Consider the following 19,326-nt stretch of genomic DNA (forward strand, 5'->3'; position numbering starts at 1 on the left):
TCAAGAGCATTAGCGAGATTAGGGAATGATGCTGGTTGAAGAGATCTGTGGTGCAGTCAGTGTTTCAGTTTATCCCAAAGATGGTCGAGTGCAAAACATTCAACTTCTTCCACTCTAACCTTCACCAATCATGTTTTCATGGATTTTGTTTGCTGGAATAATTGCACTTCCAACCTTGTGGTAACACAAAGATCCAAATATGAGCGTGATGGTCAGGTTTTCACATACTTTTGGCCGTATCGTATATATGTAAAATTCGTCATCTGCAGCTGAATTCTTTAAGCGCATTGCAAGTTTAAGATAAAGATTCAAAACTAAACAACAAAAAAAAAAAAAAGGTTAATACCACACCAGCTACTAAACTGCCACGAAGATCTCTTAAGGGTCACCATTTAGGGATATAAAGATAGCTGACTCGAGGTCACAACTTAGTGCCACGATTAACACTATAGAATACCCGCTTTCAACTTAAAATTCCTACTCATCAACTTGGGATAATTTTGAGGTCCAATCAACAGGACTGCACGCAGCATACAAAGTAAACAGTGTAGCCCTTTATACCTTGACTGTCGATATTAATAATTGCTTAGGTCAAATTACATACTGTGCAGACATTTTCACCTTTCAAATCTATACACTGATCGTACAGATCACCCAGGAGTTAAAAAAGCATCACAGTTTGATGATTAGCTTATTCCTAACACAAGATTATCTGGCAACATCAAATCCACCTTGTTTCAAAATGCAGCAGAATACTTAGGAATCCACCAGATAGTTTTATAGTAGAACAAAAACAAACAGGCTATTTTTATGTACCAAAAAGTATTGTTCATTTGAGATCTGCATATTTTGGTGGTCTGCTTTAACCAAATGCTTCTGAGATTCATTTTTACCCAAATTCTGTTTTTCTTTTTTTATGTTTTAAATACTTTTATTATAAATACAGCTTTAAATGGGTTGCTCATCATCACTTTCTTGCTCATCATCTTTTCCGTCCTCAGGGACAGGTGTCAGGGACGAGAGCAACATAGTGGGGTGGGAGGAAGGAGTTTGAGATGGGCTGCTATGGGGACCTCCTGTTTTGCTGAGTGTACTTCCTGTCTGAGGACTGCTAGTTGCACTGCTGCTTCCAGTAGTCGAGTTCTCCTGCTTTGCTTCTTCAATCAACACTTTCGCCTCTTCCTGCTGTTTGACCGGGGACAGAGGAACTGGAGGGGTTTGGGATGAAAGCTGGAAGGATTCAGGGGTGGAGACGGACACAGGGGAAGTTGGGACTGAAGAGGCCTGAGTTGTCTTCGAGTACTTACGAACGGTGTCACGGAAACTTGCCAGAGGGGGACGCAAGCGGACACCGCTCCGTGTTGAGCCCTCAATGCCTGCCTTAAGCTAACACAAAATATTGACAAAAATTATATATATAGATATGGATATTGAATAGTATTATAGTATCCCAGCATACAGTATTTAAATGTATCTACCTCTTTTAGTGCTACAACTCCCACTAGCTTGCCTATGCTGGTTACATAGGCATGACTGAGGCTCAGTAAGGAGAACAGTGTATGAGTCTGTGTGAAAAAACAGTCAGCACACATTATCTTCATGTACAGTCATTAATGTAAAATAATATTAATATAGAAAGGACAATATTATTCTACTTCAAAAGGATTGTATTGGTATTTATTTGTTTTTGAATTAAGTTTAATTAATATATAGAGTATATATATATTATAAATACTACTGTAATAAATACAAGGTACTACTGCATTTGAGAGGTTTTACACACAAACACTGTATTTATCACGCAACAACAGCCTGTACATGCCCTAATAGCAAAACAAATATATAAATAAGTCAAATTTAGCACACCACTTGACAGCAAATTATTATTTGTAAATGTCCTTCATTCCAAGTCATTTACTGCTTAAATAGGCAAAAGATGCATAGGGTAAACTCACCCTGTGTAGTGATGTTCTCTCCACCAGCTGAAAAGGAGATGGGTCTATCTTTACTCGTACAAGTTCTATTGGTTTATCCATCTCTAAATCCTCCCATGCTTTAATCTGTTTAAGGCAATACCAGACATATGCAGGTCAAATACTGAAACAAACTAATATGTATATATTTTTTAAATATATGAAAAAGGATAACATTGTTACAAAGACAGAGCTACTTTCTAGAAATTTTACGCTCCAGGTTTCCAGGAACTTTTTTAACATTAATGATATGTCAATGGCAGTATCAATATCTAACACATACCAGAATCCAGCTTGATTTACTTACAAACATGGCCATTTAGATTACTGATGTTCGTATGAGTATTAAAGGAGTCTTGGAACACAGCTGTAAATAAAGGGTATATGTTTGTTGGTTTTATACCTATTTATATCAAAGCTTCCTGTTTGTTTCTCTGGGTTTTAAAATGAATTTTTTCCTGTTTGTGATATACCGCCTAGTTCCATTTACGTTGTTTGTTCATCACCTGAGCATTTCATTTTTGAATGATGTGGCTGTGATCTTTCAGATACGGAAATCTGATTTATAGCAATAAATGCAAAGTACATATATTGCACACATGTTCATGTTTGGATTACACAGTTCTAAAAATATATGTCAGATACTTGTACTGTATGCAAATATATGACGCATATATGCATACAGAATACATTTTTAACTATGGGTAAACATTGTTTATCCTTGTATTTATAATACACACAAACACACAAACACTGAGCTTGCTTAATACATAAAATGTACTATTTTCCAATAACTTATTATTATTTACTTTATATAACCTTAAATTTACTTAATTCTATTAAATAAATTGTCAAAAACATGTTTAATTTTTAAACATTTATTGCTTTGCAATTGCTTCCAGAGTAAAAAAAAAAAGGACAGGACATAATGCAGTACTTAAATTAAAGCAATCGTTTAAAATCTATTTGCCAACAAGTTACAGGGATCAACAAGAAAACAAATCTAACATGAAACATAATAGAACATAACTATAACATTGCAACATTAAACATTATTTTCACATTATCAAAGTAATATTTTGTTAGCATTGCATGGTACAATACAATCAACATGAAACACTGCATTTGAGTGATTGTTCCAACCAAACTGTTGGGAATAATGTTGGAATAATGTCACTCCCAAAACTCACATCTAAAAGTCAAAAAAGGAGAGAGAAAACAACAGACATCAACCCTTTTACAAAAGAAATTACATGAGTAAAGTTGAGTTTAATAAAGAAAAAGAAAAAAAAATACCGTTATTTAGTGACTGTCCCAAGCTGGAGTCAAAAAAAGCAAAAATGTGGAATGGTGTAACATCGATGAGCTCTCTGAAATAGTACAAATAGATTACTTTAGACTTTTTGCAATTAAAAAATGCATGAAAATGCCTGTTTCACTTCATGTACACAATTTGAACATGAAATCAAACCTTTGAATGTAGATTCCTTTCAAATACAGTCGACTCAGTGTGTTTGTCCAACGCTTTGGCATATTTGCTCAAGGACATTTCTGGCAAAGTAAAATGAACGTCAAGATGACAAATCATACACACGTAATTTGCTTAAATATGATGCATTAAGACGACCAAAAATATTACAATAATTCATTAAAAATCCTACATTTAGCAAGCATTCATGTTTTTTTGAGAGTCAGCATATTAGCAAAGGAAAATGTACGTCGAGATGACAATACTGGTTAAAAAAAACATTAACACCTAATCTGTGAAACATGATTCACGTAGTCAGTCAACAGCACATCTTATAATGAACAAAATTACTCTAAAGATGTATTTTTTTTTATAAAATTCAGGAAATAGTTAATTCGCCCATAACTGCAATTAAAGCAAAACTAAGCTATTTATTAAATCTGATTAAATCATAAAAATAGTTGATGTTTAAGTGTAAATCATTTAGAAATATAGAAAATATCTTACCTTGTAAAATCTCCACATCTTTTCATCCAAATCTTCCTTGTCGCTGAGTCAGAATTGTAGGAAGTATACCTCCGACTTGCCGCCATTAGAGTTGTTTTTTGTTTGGTTTTTTTTATTGTATATGCAACATCTCCTTTTTTGATCAAGTTATTTTCAGATTTATTACATTCATGTCATGAAAGTGTAATTTGAAACAAAAATAGTTATTTTATAGCATTTTAAATATATCCTATTTGAATTGTTTGCTTCTATTCAAATAATAATTATTATGAATAATTATTTTCACTTTCATTTGGCGGATCCACATCCAACAGCAGAGATGCAAAGATAAGCACAAGCCAGACCTCTCAAATAACTCCCTAGGAGTGTATCAATGTTGAATAGTCCCTTGAGCCAATTCTACATTCACATCTATGTGACACTGTTTACACAAAGTAACTAATTCCATATCTCAACATCAGGTATCTGATATATTGTGTTCTACTTTAATGTATCAAAAATGGTTTTACACAATATATTACACAAGTATTTGCTCATATATGTTCATCAGATTTATATATGGGTTGCCTGCACTTGAATCCTTAACTGTTTCCTGCGAGACAATTACTTACTTAACAATTCCATTGAGGAAGGAGACAATGATGAGTAGTAACAAAGAGCCATTGCAAAGGAAAGGAGCAACAGCAGATCAACATGCTACCTGAACAGTTAGCCTAGCGAAGAGCCACCACTCCAGACACACCAGTTCCATCACCAACAGTGCCTACATCTCCACTAAATGCTTGCCCAAATAAGTAGATCAGAGATCCAGCAGACTACAATGGGTTTTTTGTTGTTTGTTTGCTACAGTGCTTGCTGGGTTTTTTGCTGGACAAGATGTGATTCCAGACAGCTGCAAAGTATCTGAGTTTATTTGGCCTGTTGACATGTAAAATTCTGGAATGAGCACAGTTGACTGGACTCAAAGAAGAGAGCACATGGCTTTCGTTTCCAGTGTATTCTAATTTTGATTCTGATGATGATTCAAACGAGGGCAGAGACACCAGTGCTTTCAAATAACATTTATGGTGTTTGGCAGATGCCTTTGTACAGAGGGTTTTACAGTCATCTTATTCACACCAACCAGTCATAACATTATGACACTATAACATGATGACAGGTGAGTGAATAACAGTGATTATCTCTTCCTCATGGCACCTGCTAGTGGGTGGGATTTATTAGGCAGCAAGTGAACATTTTGTCCTCAAAGTTGATGTGTTAGAAGCAGGAAAAATGGGCAAGCGAAAGGATCTGAGCGAGGGCCAAATTGTGACGTCTAGATGACTGGGTCAGAGCATCTCCAAAACTGCAGTGGGCTGTTTCTAATCTGCAGTAGTCTGTATCTATCAAAAGTGGTACAAGGAATGAACAATGGTAAACCAGCGACAGGGTCATGGCCGGCCAAGGCTCATTGATGTTTGTAGAGAGCAAAGTTTGGTCCGTGTGGTCCGATCCAACAGACGAGCTCCTGTAGCTCAAATTACTAAAGAAGTTAATGCTGTGCTGCTCAATGGGTCAGAACTGTTTTGGCAGGAAAAGGGAGACCAACACAAATATTAGGCAGGTGGTCATAATGTTATGCCTGATCGGTGTATACAACTATGCAGGTGAGGGTTAAGGACCTTGCTTATTGACCTTACTAAACCATCTCTCTTGGGAACCAAGACCCCCACACTGGACCAGTCAATGTTATTTCTTGAATACTCCCATAATCAAGCATAGTTTTCCACCAAACTACTTTGGGCATATGATGTTTATTGTATACCACTGTTCCTGGGCGATATATTAATGTGGGGTTCTGTAAGTTTGACATGGTTGACATCAGAAACTTTCACCTTTAACTTGCCAACTTTCCTGATTCAGGACAGTAAAAGGTGTCCTCCAGAAGATTTACCTTAGCACTCAGGTGTCAACAGGCCTACTTTAAGTCCTGGAATTCCAGCAGGTTTGTAACTGGAAGCTGTTGGCCACATGCTGGGCTTCTCCTGACAGTAGCTGCAGCAGGTGGACCACCCATTGTGATGCTGGCAAGCCCCACACTTCTGCAGTTCAGATAAGAGCTTGATCAACAAATAAAGTTGGAGTACCTGCTGCTTGGAATAGGCTCCACAGCATCTGCTAGTCCTCTGTCAGAACCTGGAGCAGGGTCTGGAAGCACTATTGCAGCTTTGTGCACAGCTGAAAGAGGGCCTGTTGTTGCATCTATCAAATGCTGATGAGGGTCCTGACTCAGCACTTGTGATGATATCATGGCAGCAAATCTTCCCCCAAATTATTGCATTGAGTTAGCAATAAGAAAATGGGAGGCAGGGATATTTCTTTTCTTTTCTTTTCCTTTCCTTTTAAGTGATGATAAACAGATGGTGCTCCTGTGATGTTTATCGCTCTCACTTCTTTATCTTTGCTGCCAGTAATTGAAATACCCTTGTTTTACATAAGCCTAAAATCGCTACAACTTAGTTTCCCTTGCTCTGCTCCTCCATTTACAAACCAGCAACCACACCTTATTTGCAGAGTATCCACACACAACCAGTTAAGGGTTACCTATGCCATCAAAAGACAGAAACAACATACCAAGTGAAAGTCCTGCAAAGCATTAGGAATAATGCAAGCTTTTTGGCACGGTCAAAACCAGCCACCTGGTCTCTGCTAAAACTACAAGAGACAAAGATCTTTAATTAACCTGTCTTGCAAAGTGCATATGATCTGGTACACATCCTTAAAGGAGATAAGTGCAATATTCCATTTAGCACTATAAGTACTGCATGATTCCATATGTGTTATATTCAGTGGCTTCAGTGTTTTTCTGCAGTAAACATTGGAGAATTATGTGTCAATAGTTTGACAACATTCTAATCTACACCCATGCTGAAGCCACTCACATCCTGTCACACTCAAACCTTAACTATGTGAAAAACAGGGGTGTTTTTTTCATTAATGCAGTTTATTATTACTGACATTTGTGATCAAAATGTAATAAATTTTATAAAACTAGAATAAATCAAATTAATGCAATGCACATTTTATTATATTGATTAAATTGAGTAATCAGTTCAATTAGCACAAACGGTATTGATTAAATAAAATTAAATAAATGGAAAGATTTTATTGAATAGTTCACATTTGTTAGACCCTATTTGAGTAATACAGATGTGTATGTAAGTGCGTTTGTGTTTTACATTTCATATTTAAGTGGCTAATGTGAGTGCTATGGATTCTTTAGCATTTCCATATTTCCGGTATGGAGTGAGCAGCCACAATTACACTGCGCTAATTCGAGTTTATTTTTTATACCCCTGGCATGTTTGTGTATGTTTTCAAGTTTAAAAATAATAAAAAGAAAATTGCGCTCAGTCGGAGACTAAATAAATCAGCGGTCCTGCACTTAATATGTATTTGAGGGAATCCATCAGAAATTGAACTACTGTATGCTCCGAACGAAAAAGGGATTGCATTCGGCACACTCATGTACCGAACTGAAAGTCCTGTACCAAAATATGTCGGTATGAATACGTGTACTGTTACACCTCTGGGAAAAAAATGTGAGTTACCTGAGTACCTTCCACTGTCAAATAGCTACAGTGTTTCCTAGGTTTGAGCAATATCTCTTGCCATTTCATTCAAGGTCTCAGCAACAACATATTCCTCTTGACTACCCTGGTAAAAAAAAAAAAGGGACCTCAAAGCTGTAATGCTTCAGCAGACCAGATGTTTGAGCAACTTAGGCAAGATTTCAGCACCACACTCATCCACCTCAATCACACCAAGCCTTTTCATTTTAGAGTTTGTTGCTTGTGAGACTGGATTCTCAATTGTCCTATTCTAAGATTAGTCATGTTTAGCAACCGGAAGACTGCAGACCAGAAAAGAGGTGCTGGGTGCCAGCCAAGGATGTAATTACCTGCTAATATGTCATGAATTTCATGCATGCCACCACAATCATTCAGGCCCACAGCCCAGTCGGATGTCATAGAAAACAATTTCTCTTAAAGGTAGCGATTCAGAAAGTGGTTCTTGTAAATTGATGCTGAAATACCCGAATCTCTCTCTCTCTCTCTCTCTCTCTCTCTCTCTCTCTCTCTCTCTCTCTCTCATATTCACACTCATCAGAACACTGATTACCTAGGCTCAATCACTTTCACAGCACACTCTCACAGTATAAAAAGACTCCATATATACAAATGCACTAATAATTATATGCTCAGTGTTTTCAATACCGAGTTTGTCTGCTGCTTTGTTGTGATATATTGTCTTGACCAGCTCCTATTGTTTGTGCATCTCATAACCCTTCCCTATTTGGATTATGTGTCTTGTTTGCTATAGAAAATAGCCATTGAGTACCAGTACATGCAAAGTTTTTGTGTGTGTGTGTGTGTGTGTGTGTGTGTGTGTGTGTGTGTGTGTGTGTGTGTGTGTGTGTCATGTTTGAGTACCAAATAAATAAACGTGGCTAGATTGAAAATTTTGAGTAGAATTACAACCTCTTCAGGTGTCATGGTGTCAGTAAAGGGTGGAGGAGTCGGCTCCTGTGAAAAAAAAAAAACAATATATACATATTATACACATACTGTATATAAATATATTATATTACACATATATATATACATATACAAATATACACAAGTATATGAGTCATGGATTAACAATGATGAAAAAGCAAGCTTTTTTTTTTTTTTAATCTACCGTAATAAGATCAACTTTTGTACCTTTGACTGCTCATCTGTCTGTCTTTCTGAAGAGGATGAGAAAAAGTTGTACAGAGTTCTCCTGAAAGACTGGAGGGGACCTTTATCTGAAGTGTAATGTGGAAGTGAAGAGACAAAGAGAGACCATTTTGTTATTTACTTAATACAATAATTAACAACAATAACTTTTCTAGGGTCCAAGCACCCAGACACAGTGAGCCACATGTTTAAATAAGTGCTACAATTGTTGTCTAAGCAATCACAAAAAAACAGAGCCAGAACTTCAAGAGTAATGTGTAGTTTTACTCATGATATGTATGGTTTAACCACACTCAGTAATGTAATTTGTGGTGATGCAGTCCCACTACCTGTTTTGGCAGCTTTACTATCACATTTATTGGCCCATACAGACAAATTCATTTAAAATTCTATTGAGTTTGTAAAACCTTCACTGGAGATGATGTATGACAAGTTGGGTACAAAAGTATTATAAACTAGCCAAAAAAACCTTTTGACAAAGTCCAGGATGATAGGACTTGTCTCGACCTAGGGTATCCATTGTCACTTAATAAATCTACAAGCCCATATTTGACTTAATAATACTGTTGTAGCATTTTCAGCATTTGGTCAGATGTCCCTTACACACATTCTAATCAATGTGACAAATTTCAGAATGTTATACCTGATGGTTCTATTGGTTACCATTTACATCCTAGGCAGAAAAAGAAGTGGAAGAATAATAATGAGAAGAAAAAGTAGCATAGCAACTGGCCACCAATGCGAGTTTGGTTTTTGGGTTTTCTAATTATAAAAATAGACACAAATGTTAGTTCGCTTTTAGGACTCGAGCTGCGTCGAAACGATTTGGGAACGTGCCCGAGTGTTCACGCTCTGAAATAATGTGTGCAATCAGTCAAAAATTGGATGCTGGCCATCACCGGCAGGGGTGACGTCACGCCCAGGAACTATAAAACGCACATGAAGTGAGGCGAGCGCCAGCTTTTGTTTGTTCACGAAGCGCTTTGTGTGTATGTGTTGAATTGTCGGTTAATTGTTCGACAAAAAAATATATATATTCTTGAGAGCGAACCACGCTAAGTCGCTTCTCGAGAGAGCCGGCTGCAAGTCAATGCCATCGCTCCGCTCCCGAGTGGCACTCTACCTGAGGTGCACCAGTTCCTGGGACTCGCAAATGGACCTCAATAATAAAAATTTCTACAATTTCTTTCTTCATTTTAATGGTTATTCTTTTTTTAGCGCTATCACTACACTTCTTGGTACCCATGATGCAAAATGTATTGTGAAATAAAACAAAAACACTATAAAAACAGACAAAAGCAGAACGACGAGAATGCATCCAGAAAAACATCTATATAGCGAATGAGCATGAAGCGTGGGGAGGGAGGTGACGAGCGACGAGCTGAACGAGTGACTGGAACCAAACGCGTCAAAAGAAATGCTTGTCTTCCTGAAATATGCTCAAAGATTTTTACTAGTAAAACTGCTCATACACTGATATTCTCATACTACAAGGCACTCATACACCGGGGTTCCACTGTATAACATAAACTCACCAGGAGGGGTGCGATTTGTGGTGGTCTCCAGCTGTTTGGGTGATGGTAAAGGGCCATTTCTTTCTTCCAGCACTGGTATGCTCTGAGATGTTAAAGGGGAACAGTGGTTTACATCCCATTTCCACCCCACAGTGACCATTTACCATTCATCCAATCAATTCTTTATGCTTTTATGAATAAGTTTTTTCTGTATGTTTCTAAAAGATTTAGTAATTTAGCATGAATGAAGCTAATAATAATAACAAGAAGAAGAAGAAGAGGAAGAGGAAAAGCTTTTTACAAAATTGCTAGTAATTGGTCAATACTACAAGCTTTTTTACATTCACTACCACAGAATTGATTAATTGATCCCTAAATAATTTCGGGCATGTCTGTGTAATTAAGTTCCATGTGTAGCATTCAAAAATTTTCGATGCACAGTAATCATTCTGTATTTTACAATTTTGTCTACACACTAAACTAGCGCTTTGGGGATTTTAAACTAAAACTTTACGCAAAGAAATCAAGCTGCACTATAAATCATAATTCCAAAAGTGATGTCTTCAAAATTCTAGTTTCTGAGCAAACTCTAGAATACAATTCTGCCAGGTTCACACACCTTTTCACCATCGATATCTTCTCCGTCTTCATCCACAAAGGCAATAGATTCCAAGCTTTCACACAACCCTTGGCCTTGCAAACCCTCTTCCTGTGTCATGATCCGTCGTTCTGCTGATAGCCACCAGTCACAGAGGGCAAGAAGCTCATACCGCTCAATGCTTCCCAAGAGGATCATTGATTCTTGGGTTGGAAAACAGGCGATGAATTTTTGAGTAGATCATTTAAACTGCATTTAACCCAAACATATATCTATTACAATTTAAGTCCAGGCAATTTAAGTCCAGGCTTGATCACATAAAAAAAACAACATTCAACACCTCGTATGGCAAAAATAAGCCATTATGTGGCTCTAGAAATTCTCACCTTTTGAGTCCACAAGAGGGAAATTTTTGAGGGTTGTGGATTCTAGTAAATGAAGCACTTCTCGGTACGTTGACTCTGAGCACAAATATTTCACCTTTCGCACCATGATGTCTTCAACAAAAATGTTATATTGACTGCAACAGAAAAAACAAACACTTCAGACATGGTTTTTAGTCTATATTTTTATTCAGTCTAAGTTAAGTAAAATTTGTACATAAATGTTTATTTTTCTTTATAATTCACAAAATTTTTTGTCTTGCTTTAATGGATAATCTAACCAGTCTATGTTTCTTTGTAATCATAATGACTATTCTGTGATCACCTCAAGAATTATCCACTGTTAGCCACAGGTTGGGATTTTTGGAGTCTGGTTTTTAGTTTCTATCTCATTTCAAACATCTTGGGGAGTTTCTTCTTGGTGCTCTAACCTTTAACCTGACCGTTAGGATTCTAAATCTACAAACTAAAATCATTATAAAAACGCTAAACGAGCTCAAAGTGAGATCAATTAAGTGAGACATTAATGAAGAGATATACAGCAGAGATGAATAACAGTATTAAATCAGATACATGATTTAGCCTTTATTCATTATAAGATGCCTGTCTAACATGTTGAGATCTAAGCAGACACACTGAGGGAAGAAGAGGCTATATTCACTGTCACCAGCATAGAAGTAGTATAAAAACATCTAAGGATACACTAAAATAGAACGTACAGAGGGGGAACCGAAGAGGAACCAATCCTGGACATTGTGGAACACCAGTCTGATTAGAGCATGTGTAGATCAATGTAGATCAGTTCATTGTATCTCCATGTAATAAGCAAACCACTGCCACACTTTGCATGAATTCCAAGACATTTCATCCTGCAAGTGTGGTCCTTGCTGGTAGCTGCTAAAATAGCAAGGAGGAGGATGAGGACTGATGACAGTTTGGTGAGTCAGTAGTTGCTGATGTCTGACCATGGCCAGATGTTGTGGAGTCATTTAAAATGTAATGATGAATAAGATGGGGGGGGGGATGGGTACAATTTCATCAGCAGTCAAAGAAGAGGGGGGCGGAGGATGCGAAAAGGTAGGAAGTAAATCTAAATATTGAGGGGTTATCATGCAGTGAATGGAGATTGTTCTTTATTTTTCCTCAGAATAATGTCTTAGCAGCTGTCACATCAGATGAGAAGTTTAACAGAAGAAAGTGGTATAAAAAGTTGAAAAGAACAAGTCATGCTGCTGCATTCTGGATCGCCTGCCAAAAGAAAGCTGCAGTATTCTAATCTTGTGAAGAGGAACTGAACAGGCACCTGAATGGCCTCATGGAGAGAAATGGCCAAATGCAAAGTAGACACTGCACAATGGGAACATAGCAGTGGTGGATAGTAACGAAATAAATGTAATCCATTACTGTAATTAAGTAGCTTTTTCAGGTATCTGTACTTTACTGAAGTTTTTCCTTTTAGAGAGTCTTTAACTTTACTACATTTCAATGTCAAATATCTTACTTTTTACTCAATTACATTTTACAAAATCTGTTGTTACTTTTATTTATGACTGGATAAAAACTTAACTGGCAAAGCACGCAGCAAACCACCAATCAGGGTCGAACGCACGTTCTGTTTTGAACTTTTTTGATGGCCGCTTGGTGGTATCTAATTATCACCAACATACAGTTCAGCTTCAGTTCAACAGCAGGCAGAACATTTGGAAAAAAAATAAATGATGAAGAACTCCAGACTCGGACTCGCCACAACACACATGGCCTTATTCGCATGATTTGTTTGAAGTAGTTGAAAAAAAGGTTTTGGTTTAAGGATAATTTGAATAGATATCAATCAGTGTTTGACTTATTAATATAATTCTATTAATAGATTGGTGTGCTAACAGTAACATATAAGTCTTGATTTTTAAGTAAAGAGTCTTGTGACAAAATGGATAATAATCATAATATTTTGGATACGTAAGTACATTTAAAAGAAAATACTTTTGTCCTTTTATTTAAGTGAAAGTTTAAAGGGAGAACTTTTACTTTTACTGGATTAAATGTTTACTGAATGCATCTTTACTTTAACTCAAGTACATGGTATGTGTACTTTGTCCACCACTGAAAGATGGTAGATGGTTATAATCTAAATTTCAATACTTGTTGTCTAATACTGAGCTTAATATACTTCACATTTATTCTGCATACAGTGCAATTAAATATAACCAATAATACACTATATGGATAAATCTATTGTAGACACCTGACCATAAGATTGACGTGATTTTTGAATATCCCATTACACATTTAGTCCCAATTTGCTGTTATAATAACCTTTACTCTTCTGGGAAGATGTTTCACTAGATTTGGGAGTGTGAGTGTGTAAATTTGTGCTTATTCAACCACAAGGCTGTTAGTAAAGTAAGGTACTGATGTAGCATAAGGAGGGCTGGGGTGCAGTCAGTGTTTACATACATCCTCAATAATGTTGAGGTTGGTGCCACTCAAGATCTTCAACCCATATGAACAACATGTTAATAGAGCTCACTTTGTGCTCAATGAGCAGGTTTGGATTTTTTAGTTCTAATGAAGGAAAACTTTTATGCTACCACATCCAGAGACATCCTACTATATACAATTTTGTGCCTTTAACTTTGTGTTAAAATTTCTGGAAAGAGCCACGTATGGATGGAAAAGTCAGATGGCCCAATAATTTTGTCCTTATAGTGTAGCATACTGAGGCTTACACATAGTCCAGCCATGGCACAGCATTTAATCAGAAAATCTAAATGGCTCCAAGATGACATAACTGTCCCAAAATTGACCAAAACAAATCATGGAAGTCCTCTTGAGCATACTTTATGTGTATACCATAAAAATTAAAAAGATGCCATATTGGTGTGGCATTCTGCACACAAATGTTCTTACCTTATATGGCCAAAGCCCAGTTCGGGGAGGTAAGGCAACTTCTTGACCTGGATGATAGAGTCATAAAGTGAGGGTTGAAGTCCTTGTGCCACCATATTGGCCAGGATAACTGCTACCATCATGGGCAGAATGTGGGAGATCTGACCAGTCAGCTCAAAACAAATCACAGCAGTAGAGACTGTATGAGTGACAGCCCCTGTCATAGCTGCTGCACCTGCAAAATGTACAAAGCAACAGATAGAACTGTGGAATACACCATGAAAATGTTGTAGAGAAAGCTTTGTTTACTTGTTGCTGCAAAAAAAATACATACAGATTGCCTGGCATATGGCACATATAGTCATTTCATTATTGTTTAGCTACTTGCACTGAAATTAACACTTCAATCTGCAGTTATTGACTTTTCTGTAATTCTGCTTATTAAAAACTTGGCACTAGGAAATAGGAAAAGCTAAACCAGGATACAGAGTAGCTCATGATTTATAAATCAGAAAACAACATAACCAAATAGACTGGCCATGTAGGGCCCCTTAAATATCCATACACTGGTTGATGTGGGAGTGTCAAGCTCTCCATTATCAAAGCAGACCAAATTAATCCAAAATGTGAAAATACTGTATACTTATTGTGAATGTTAACCAACCAGCCATTGGGGTGCTTTACTGATCAAAACAGAGAAAATCAGGCAGTGACCATATGGTAATGGTAATAAAGAGTCATATAAGAGTTATATTTATATTAAATCTGTAATCTTGTGTACCAGTGTAGATTTATTCATTGCTAGGGACTCAAAGCACTTTTGTACGTCGCTCTGGATAAGGGCGTCTGCTAAATGCCGCAAATGTAAATGTAAATGTAATGTTCTGATCTATTAAATTTGTTCCCTCTTGGGTAGAGGTAAGTGGGTCTACTCAACATACTTAACAGTTCAGAAAAATGATGGTAGTTTATTCCTGATTCTGAATTTAAGTGTTGAATTGTTATATAAAAAGTCCCATTGTTTCCCATATAAAGGATATCAAATAATTGTCACTCAATGAAGACGCATTTAAAGTGGAACTGCACAATGAATATTTTCATGCTTGATATTTCCCATTCAAGGAGAAGTATTAGACATAAAGACACTTTTATCTTCTGGCACTGAGGTGATGGAATGAACTGCCTCAAACGACAGGTGAAGACCTACCTCTTCCTGAAACACTTGAACTAGCACTGATTTTCCCTGCTTGTTTTATATATTTATGTGTGCTATAATTCCTCCCAGTTTTATGCTCGTAGAATCATAAGTTTGCAACTTAGTGAACCAGTGTTGATTTATTCATTGATGACATTAAAGCACTTTGTATGTCACTCTGGATTAAAGCTTCTGCTAAATGCAGTAGATGTAAACTGAACAGTCCATTAGTTCATGCACTAGAGCACAGCTGATCTCACAATCTACTGGACAGCTGCCTCTTAGAATATTGTCCTCAATGGATGGAATGATTTGGCACCTTTGGACTAAATGGCAGGTGTAGGACTATGACTCTGACTTTGACAACTGTAAAACAATAGTCTTCCCACACTCACATACTTTGTTAATCAATAGAATGACTTCATACAATGAAACAGAATGATATGTAAATACTTATTTAATTGTGGTTCCTTAAATAATCATGACAATCATGTGGGAACTCAATTAGATGGTTTCAGTGAAGGATTGCTAAATGATATAAATACTGCAACATAGGTTGAGTTTTGACTGTTGAAGATCTTTACATGTGTATATATATATATATATATATATATATATATATATATATATATATATATATATATATATATATAAATATATATACATCAATTCCACATATCGAGGGAGTGAATGAATGATGGAATGAATGAAGACATTTGTTAAAGTATGCTGAATTAAATAGAACAGTTAAGTAGATCATATCTTTAGAAAATTAAATACTTTAACGTAAAACACACACACACACACACACACACACACACACACACATACATACATACATACATACATACACATTTGTATTTCTGAAATGGGGTCTAACAAATGTAAACCAATAATTTTTTTTAATCAATTTAATTTGTGCCAAATTAATTAAATAATATTGATTGAATTTAATCAATTATCATTCGCAAAGAACGTACTGGAAACCAAGTGAATTCAACGACGGCCTTTTAATGAAAAGCAAAAGGGCAAGGCAAAAAGCACAAAAAAAAAGGAGCACCCAACTAGGGTAAACTGAACCAGGAGAACAACTGTGGCAGAGTGAGAACAGATAACACACAGAATCTTGTATGCTAAGCGAAACCAAACGGAGTAGCTTGGGTAGTCCTGAATGTTCATTAGCCTAAGCTGTAGAATGGACAATGAGCTTGTGGATAAACAGGGTTCTTATGGTGTGGTGACTGATGTGGACCAGGTGTAGATGATTAGTAAGTTGGTGAGCTGCTTGGAGTGATTGGGTGTGGCTGGTGGATCCCTGACATCAATATAATAAAAAAAGTGTATTGCATTAATTTGATTAAATCTATTTCATTTTTATAAAATATTATCAAATATTATATGAATTTTGTATACCATTGATATACCAAATCAAAGCATTTGCTTTCATATCAGAAATGGAAGTTAAAATTATTGTTCTAACACATTTTTTAGTAAGTTATATGGTTTGTAATGAAAAGAGAGAGAAATGAAAATAGAAGAAAAGACAAGAGAAAAGAAAAGAAGTTAGAAGTAAGACTGACCAATTACAGCATACCCTCCAGGAGTGATCCGGTAAAGGATGCCATCAAATAGAATGCCATGAGGAAATAGGGAGGCCATGATCTCCCCGATTAGACGACCAAATGCTGCACCTAGATGGAGAAGAAGATTTAACCGACTTTGCCCCAGTAATTTCCTTTATTGAAGGCAAGTTGGTTGCCCTTGAAAATTTCACTAACAACAGAAAGGCAACTTATTGTATAGTGACAAATGTCTGGATTTCTCTATTATTGTTCAAGAAAAAAAACATTTCTATTGCTTTTTTTTTATATCTTACCAAGTACAAACACAGGCATGAATGCTCCAGAGGGGGTGGGCATTGTTGTTGAAACAGCTGACATCCAGAACTGCAGAATACAGTGCAAAATGATTAATTGCCTTTAGATTTCATACATATTTTATTCAACAAAACCAAAATGCTTAAAAGTATTCCAGTTGCATTGTTTATGCTAAGGCTTGTAGCTAATAGATAATACTAAACAAATTACAATTTGAAATACTTAAAATATTAGTGGATGTGGTCCATGCTTGACTGTTTCCTTTATTAAAATTTAGCGAAGGTTTTTTCTTTATAGCTTCCGATTTACATTTAAGCTTTTCTGTTTTTGAAATAGCCATTTTGAAATCCAATCTTCATTAAACCAAGCTATGTTTTCAATAATCGCAGGTCTTACTGCATTGAAATCAATACCTCAGCTGACAAAGACCAAACCATAAAGTCTACAACAGACTTAAACATTTATTTACTATAAGGTCTATAGGAACATATTGCATATTGTCCTGGAAACAATTCGATATACACCGACCAGGCAAAACATTAGGACATTATAACATAATGACCAATAAAGTGAATAACACTGATTATCTCATGATCATGGCACCTGTTAGTAGGTGAATATTGTATACTTGGCAGCAAGTTGACATTTTGTCCTCAAAGTTGATGTGTTAGAAGCAGGAAAAATGGGCAAGCATAAGGATTTGAGCGAGTTTGACAAGAGCCAAATTGTGATGGCTAGACGACTGGGTCAGAGCATCTCCAAAACTGTGCAGTGGTCAGTATCCATCAAAAGTGGTCTAAGAAAGAAACAGTGGTGAACCGGCGACAGAGTCATGGGCAGAGTGGTATGGCAAGCTGCAATGACCATATATTCAGCAAGAACCACAGTTGACAGTAAGCTGTTGGGCAGCAGCAGCATGCCAAAAAAACGACCCTGGCATGTTTTCAACAATGTGTCTGGCAATGTAGACTGTGCCCCACCACACCTGCCATCATGCATTAACCAGACTGACAGAGAGCCAGTCCATGTCCTGACCCCGGCGTCCCACTGCTAAGTGAGAGCCCTCGACCAGCTCCCCCACAGAGGGCTCAACATCTATAGCTTGCTCTTACGCAAGCAGTAAAATATTAAAGTATTGGCACCTGTGCGCCTTTTATTATAAGATCTCACGAGAATACCATTGTTCTGTCAGGTTTCACACTGTTGCACAATGAATATTTTCATATTTGGCATTATATGAAAGAGTACATGATAAAAGTTTGACTGCAGGCCACATTGCATTGCTTTTTGGACTTTTCTGAATGCTACCAAGGGTACAGTTTAATACTGCAGTTCATCAGTTTGGGAAACAAAAAAAACCTCTCAAGTGCATCTATATAGTGTGTAGCATCCCTTAATTCCTTTAAAAAAGGCAAGTTCTTGTGTTGTCAGATTTTATATAATTAATGTAGCTGAGCCATGTCTTAAAACCCATTGTCCCTTTTTATTTTAGATTGTCTCAGACAAAATTCTCAGCTCCTCGCTGTGCTGGACATAAAGTCTGTGAGCAGCAAGTTATTTAGCCTGAGGTCGTTCTGAGTTGACTCTGAATCAGAGTCTAAATCTGCCAGACAATATGCCAGCATTGGCCCTGCCACACAGTCAGACTGGGAGGGTGTCCAAAGTTGCTTACTTAACATTGTCAGTGCCAAGAAAGGAACACACCTTGTCATTGTTTGTCTGGATGCATAGATTGCTCATACTATACAATATGTATAATGAAAATAAATACTTTTTCCCTTTTCTATCAAAGATTCGGGTCTGATATGGCAAATCATTTGTCACAAAAGCATTACTGTCTGAGCAACCATTTGTTTTCCAACTTTTTAACTGCTTACTGTAGTTCTGCTTGTCATAGAGGTGCTTCACAAGATTCATTTGAAGCATTTTCGGACATACTTGAAAATATTGGAGCATCTGCGACAGCTTGCAGACTGAGAAAATCGTTCTGCTGAACCACTCACACTAGACAAACTGTCACCAAGTGGGGCACACAGCGATTTGTCACTGAGCGGATGACAAATCCCCAGCATTAGTCTGTGACAAGAAAATCAGAGCTCAAATCATGTAGATGAGTTCTCATCGGGAACTTCACTTCAAAAACCAATTTAGGTTTAGCTTCA

At 36.7% G+C, this 19,326-nt stretch overlaps 1 protein-coding gene across 1 annotated transcript in view; it reads right to left on the minus strand.

Moving 5' to 3' along the window:
- Positions 1 to 880: 880 nt before the first annotated feature.
- clcn1a (chloride channel, voltage-sensitive 1a) overlaps positions 881 to 19,326 on the minus strand; it is a 34,256-nt gene continuing 15,810 nt past the window's right edge. The window contains exons 13-23 of the mRNA XM_046844140.1: positions 17,164 to 17,233; positions 16,868 to 16,978; positions 14,114 to 14,327; positions 11,210 to 11,343; positions 10,845 to 11,026; positions 10,247 to 10,328; positions 8,694 to 8,779; positions 8,469 to 8,513; positions 1,956 to 2,060; positions 1,479 to 1,565; positions 881 to 1,386 (exon numbers count right to left, since the gene is read on the minus strand). Of these exons, the coding sequence (XP_046700096.1) occupies positions 949 to 1,386; positions 1,479 to 1,565; positions 1,956 to 2,060; positions 8,469 to 8,513; positions 8,694 to 8,779; positions 10,247 to 10,328; positions 10,845 to 11,026; positions 11,210 to 11,343; positions 14,114 to 14,327; positions 16,868 to 16,978; positions 17,164 to 17,233 (1,554 nt within the window). The 3' untranslated portion in view covers positions 881 to 948. The remainder of the gene's footprint in view (positions 1,387 to 1,478; positions 1,566 to 1,955; positions 2,061 to 8,468; positions 8,514 to 8,693; positions 8,780 to 10,246; positions 10,329 to 10,844; positions 11,027 to 11,209; positions 11,344 to 14,113; positions 14,328 to 16,867; positions 16,979 to 17,163; positions 17,234 to 19,326) is intronic.

Source organism: Silurus meridionalis, chromosome 29 (assembly GCF_014805685.1).
Source record: "Silurus meridionalis isolate SWU-2019-XX chromosome 29, ASM1480568v1, whole genome shotgun sequence".
NCBI lineage: Eukaryota > Metazoa > Chordata > Actinopteri > Siluriformes > Siluridae > Silurus > Silurus meridionalis.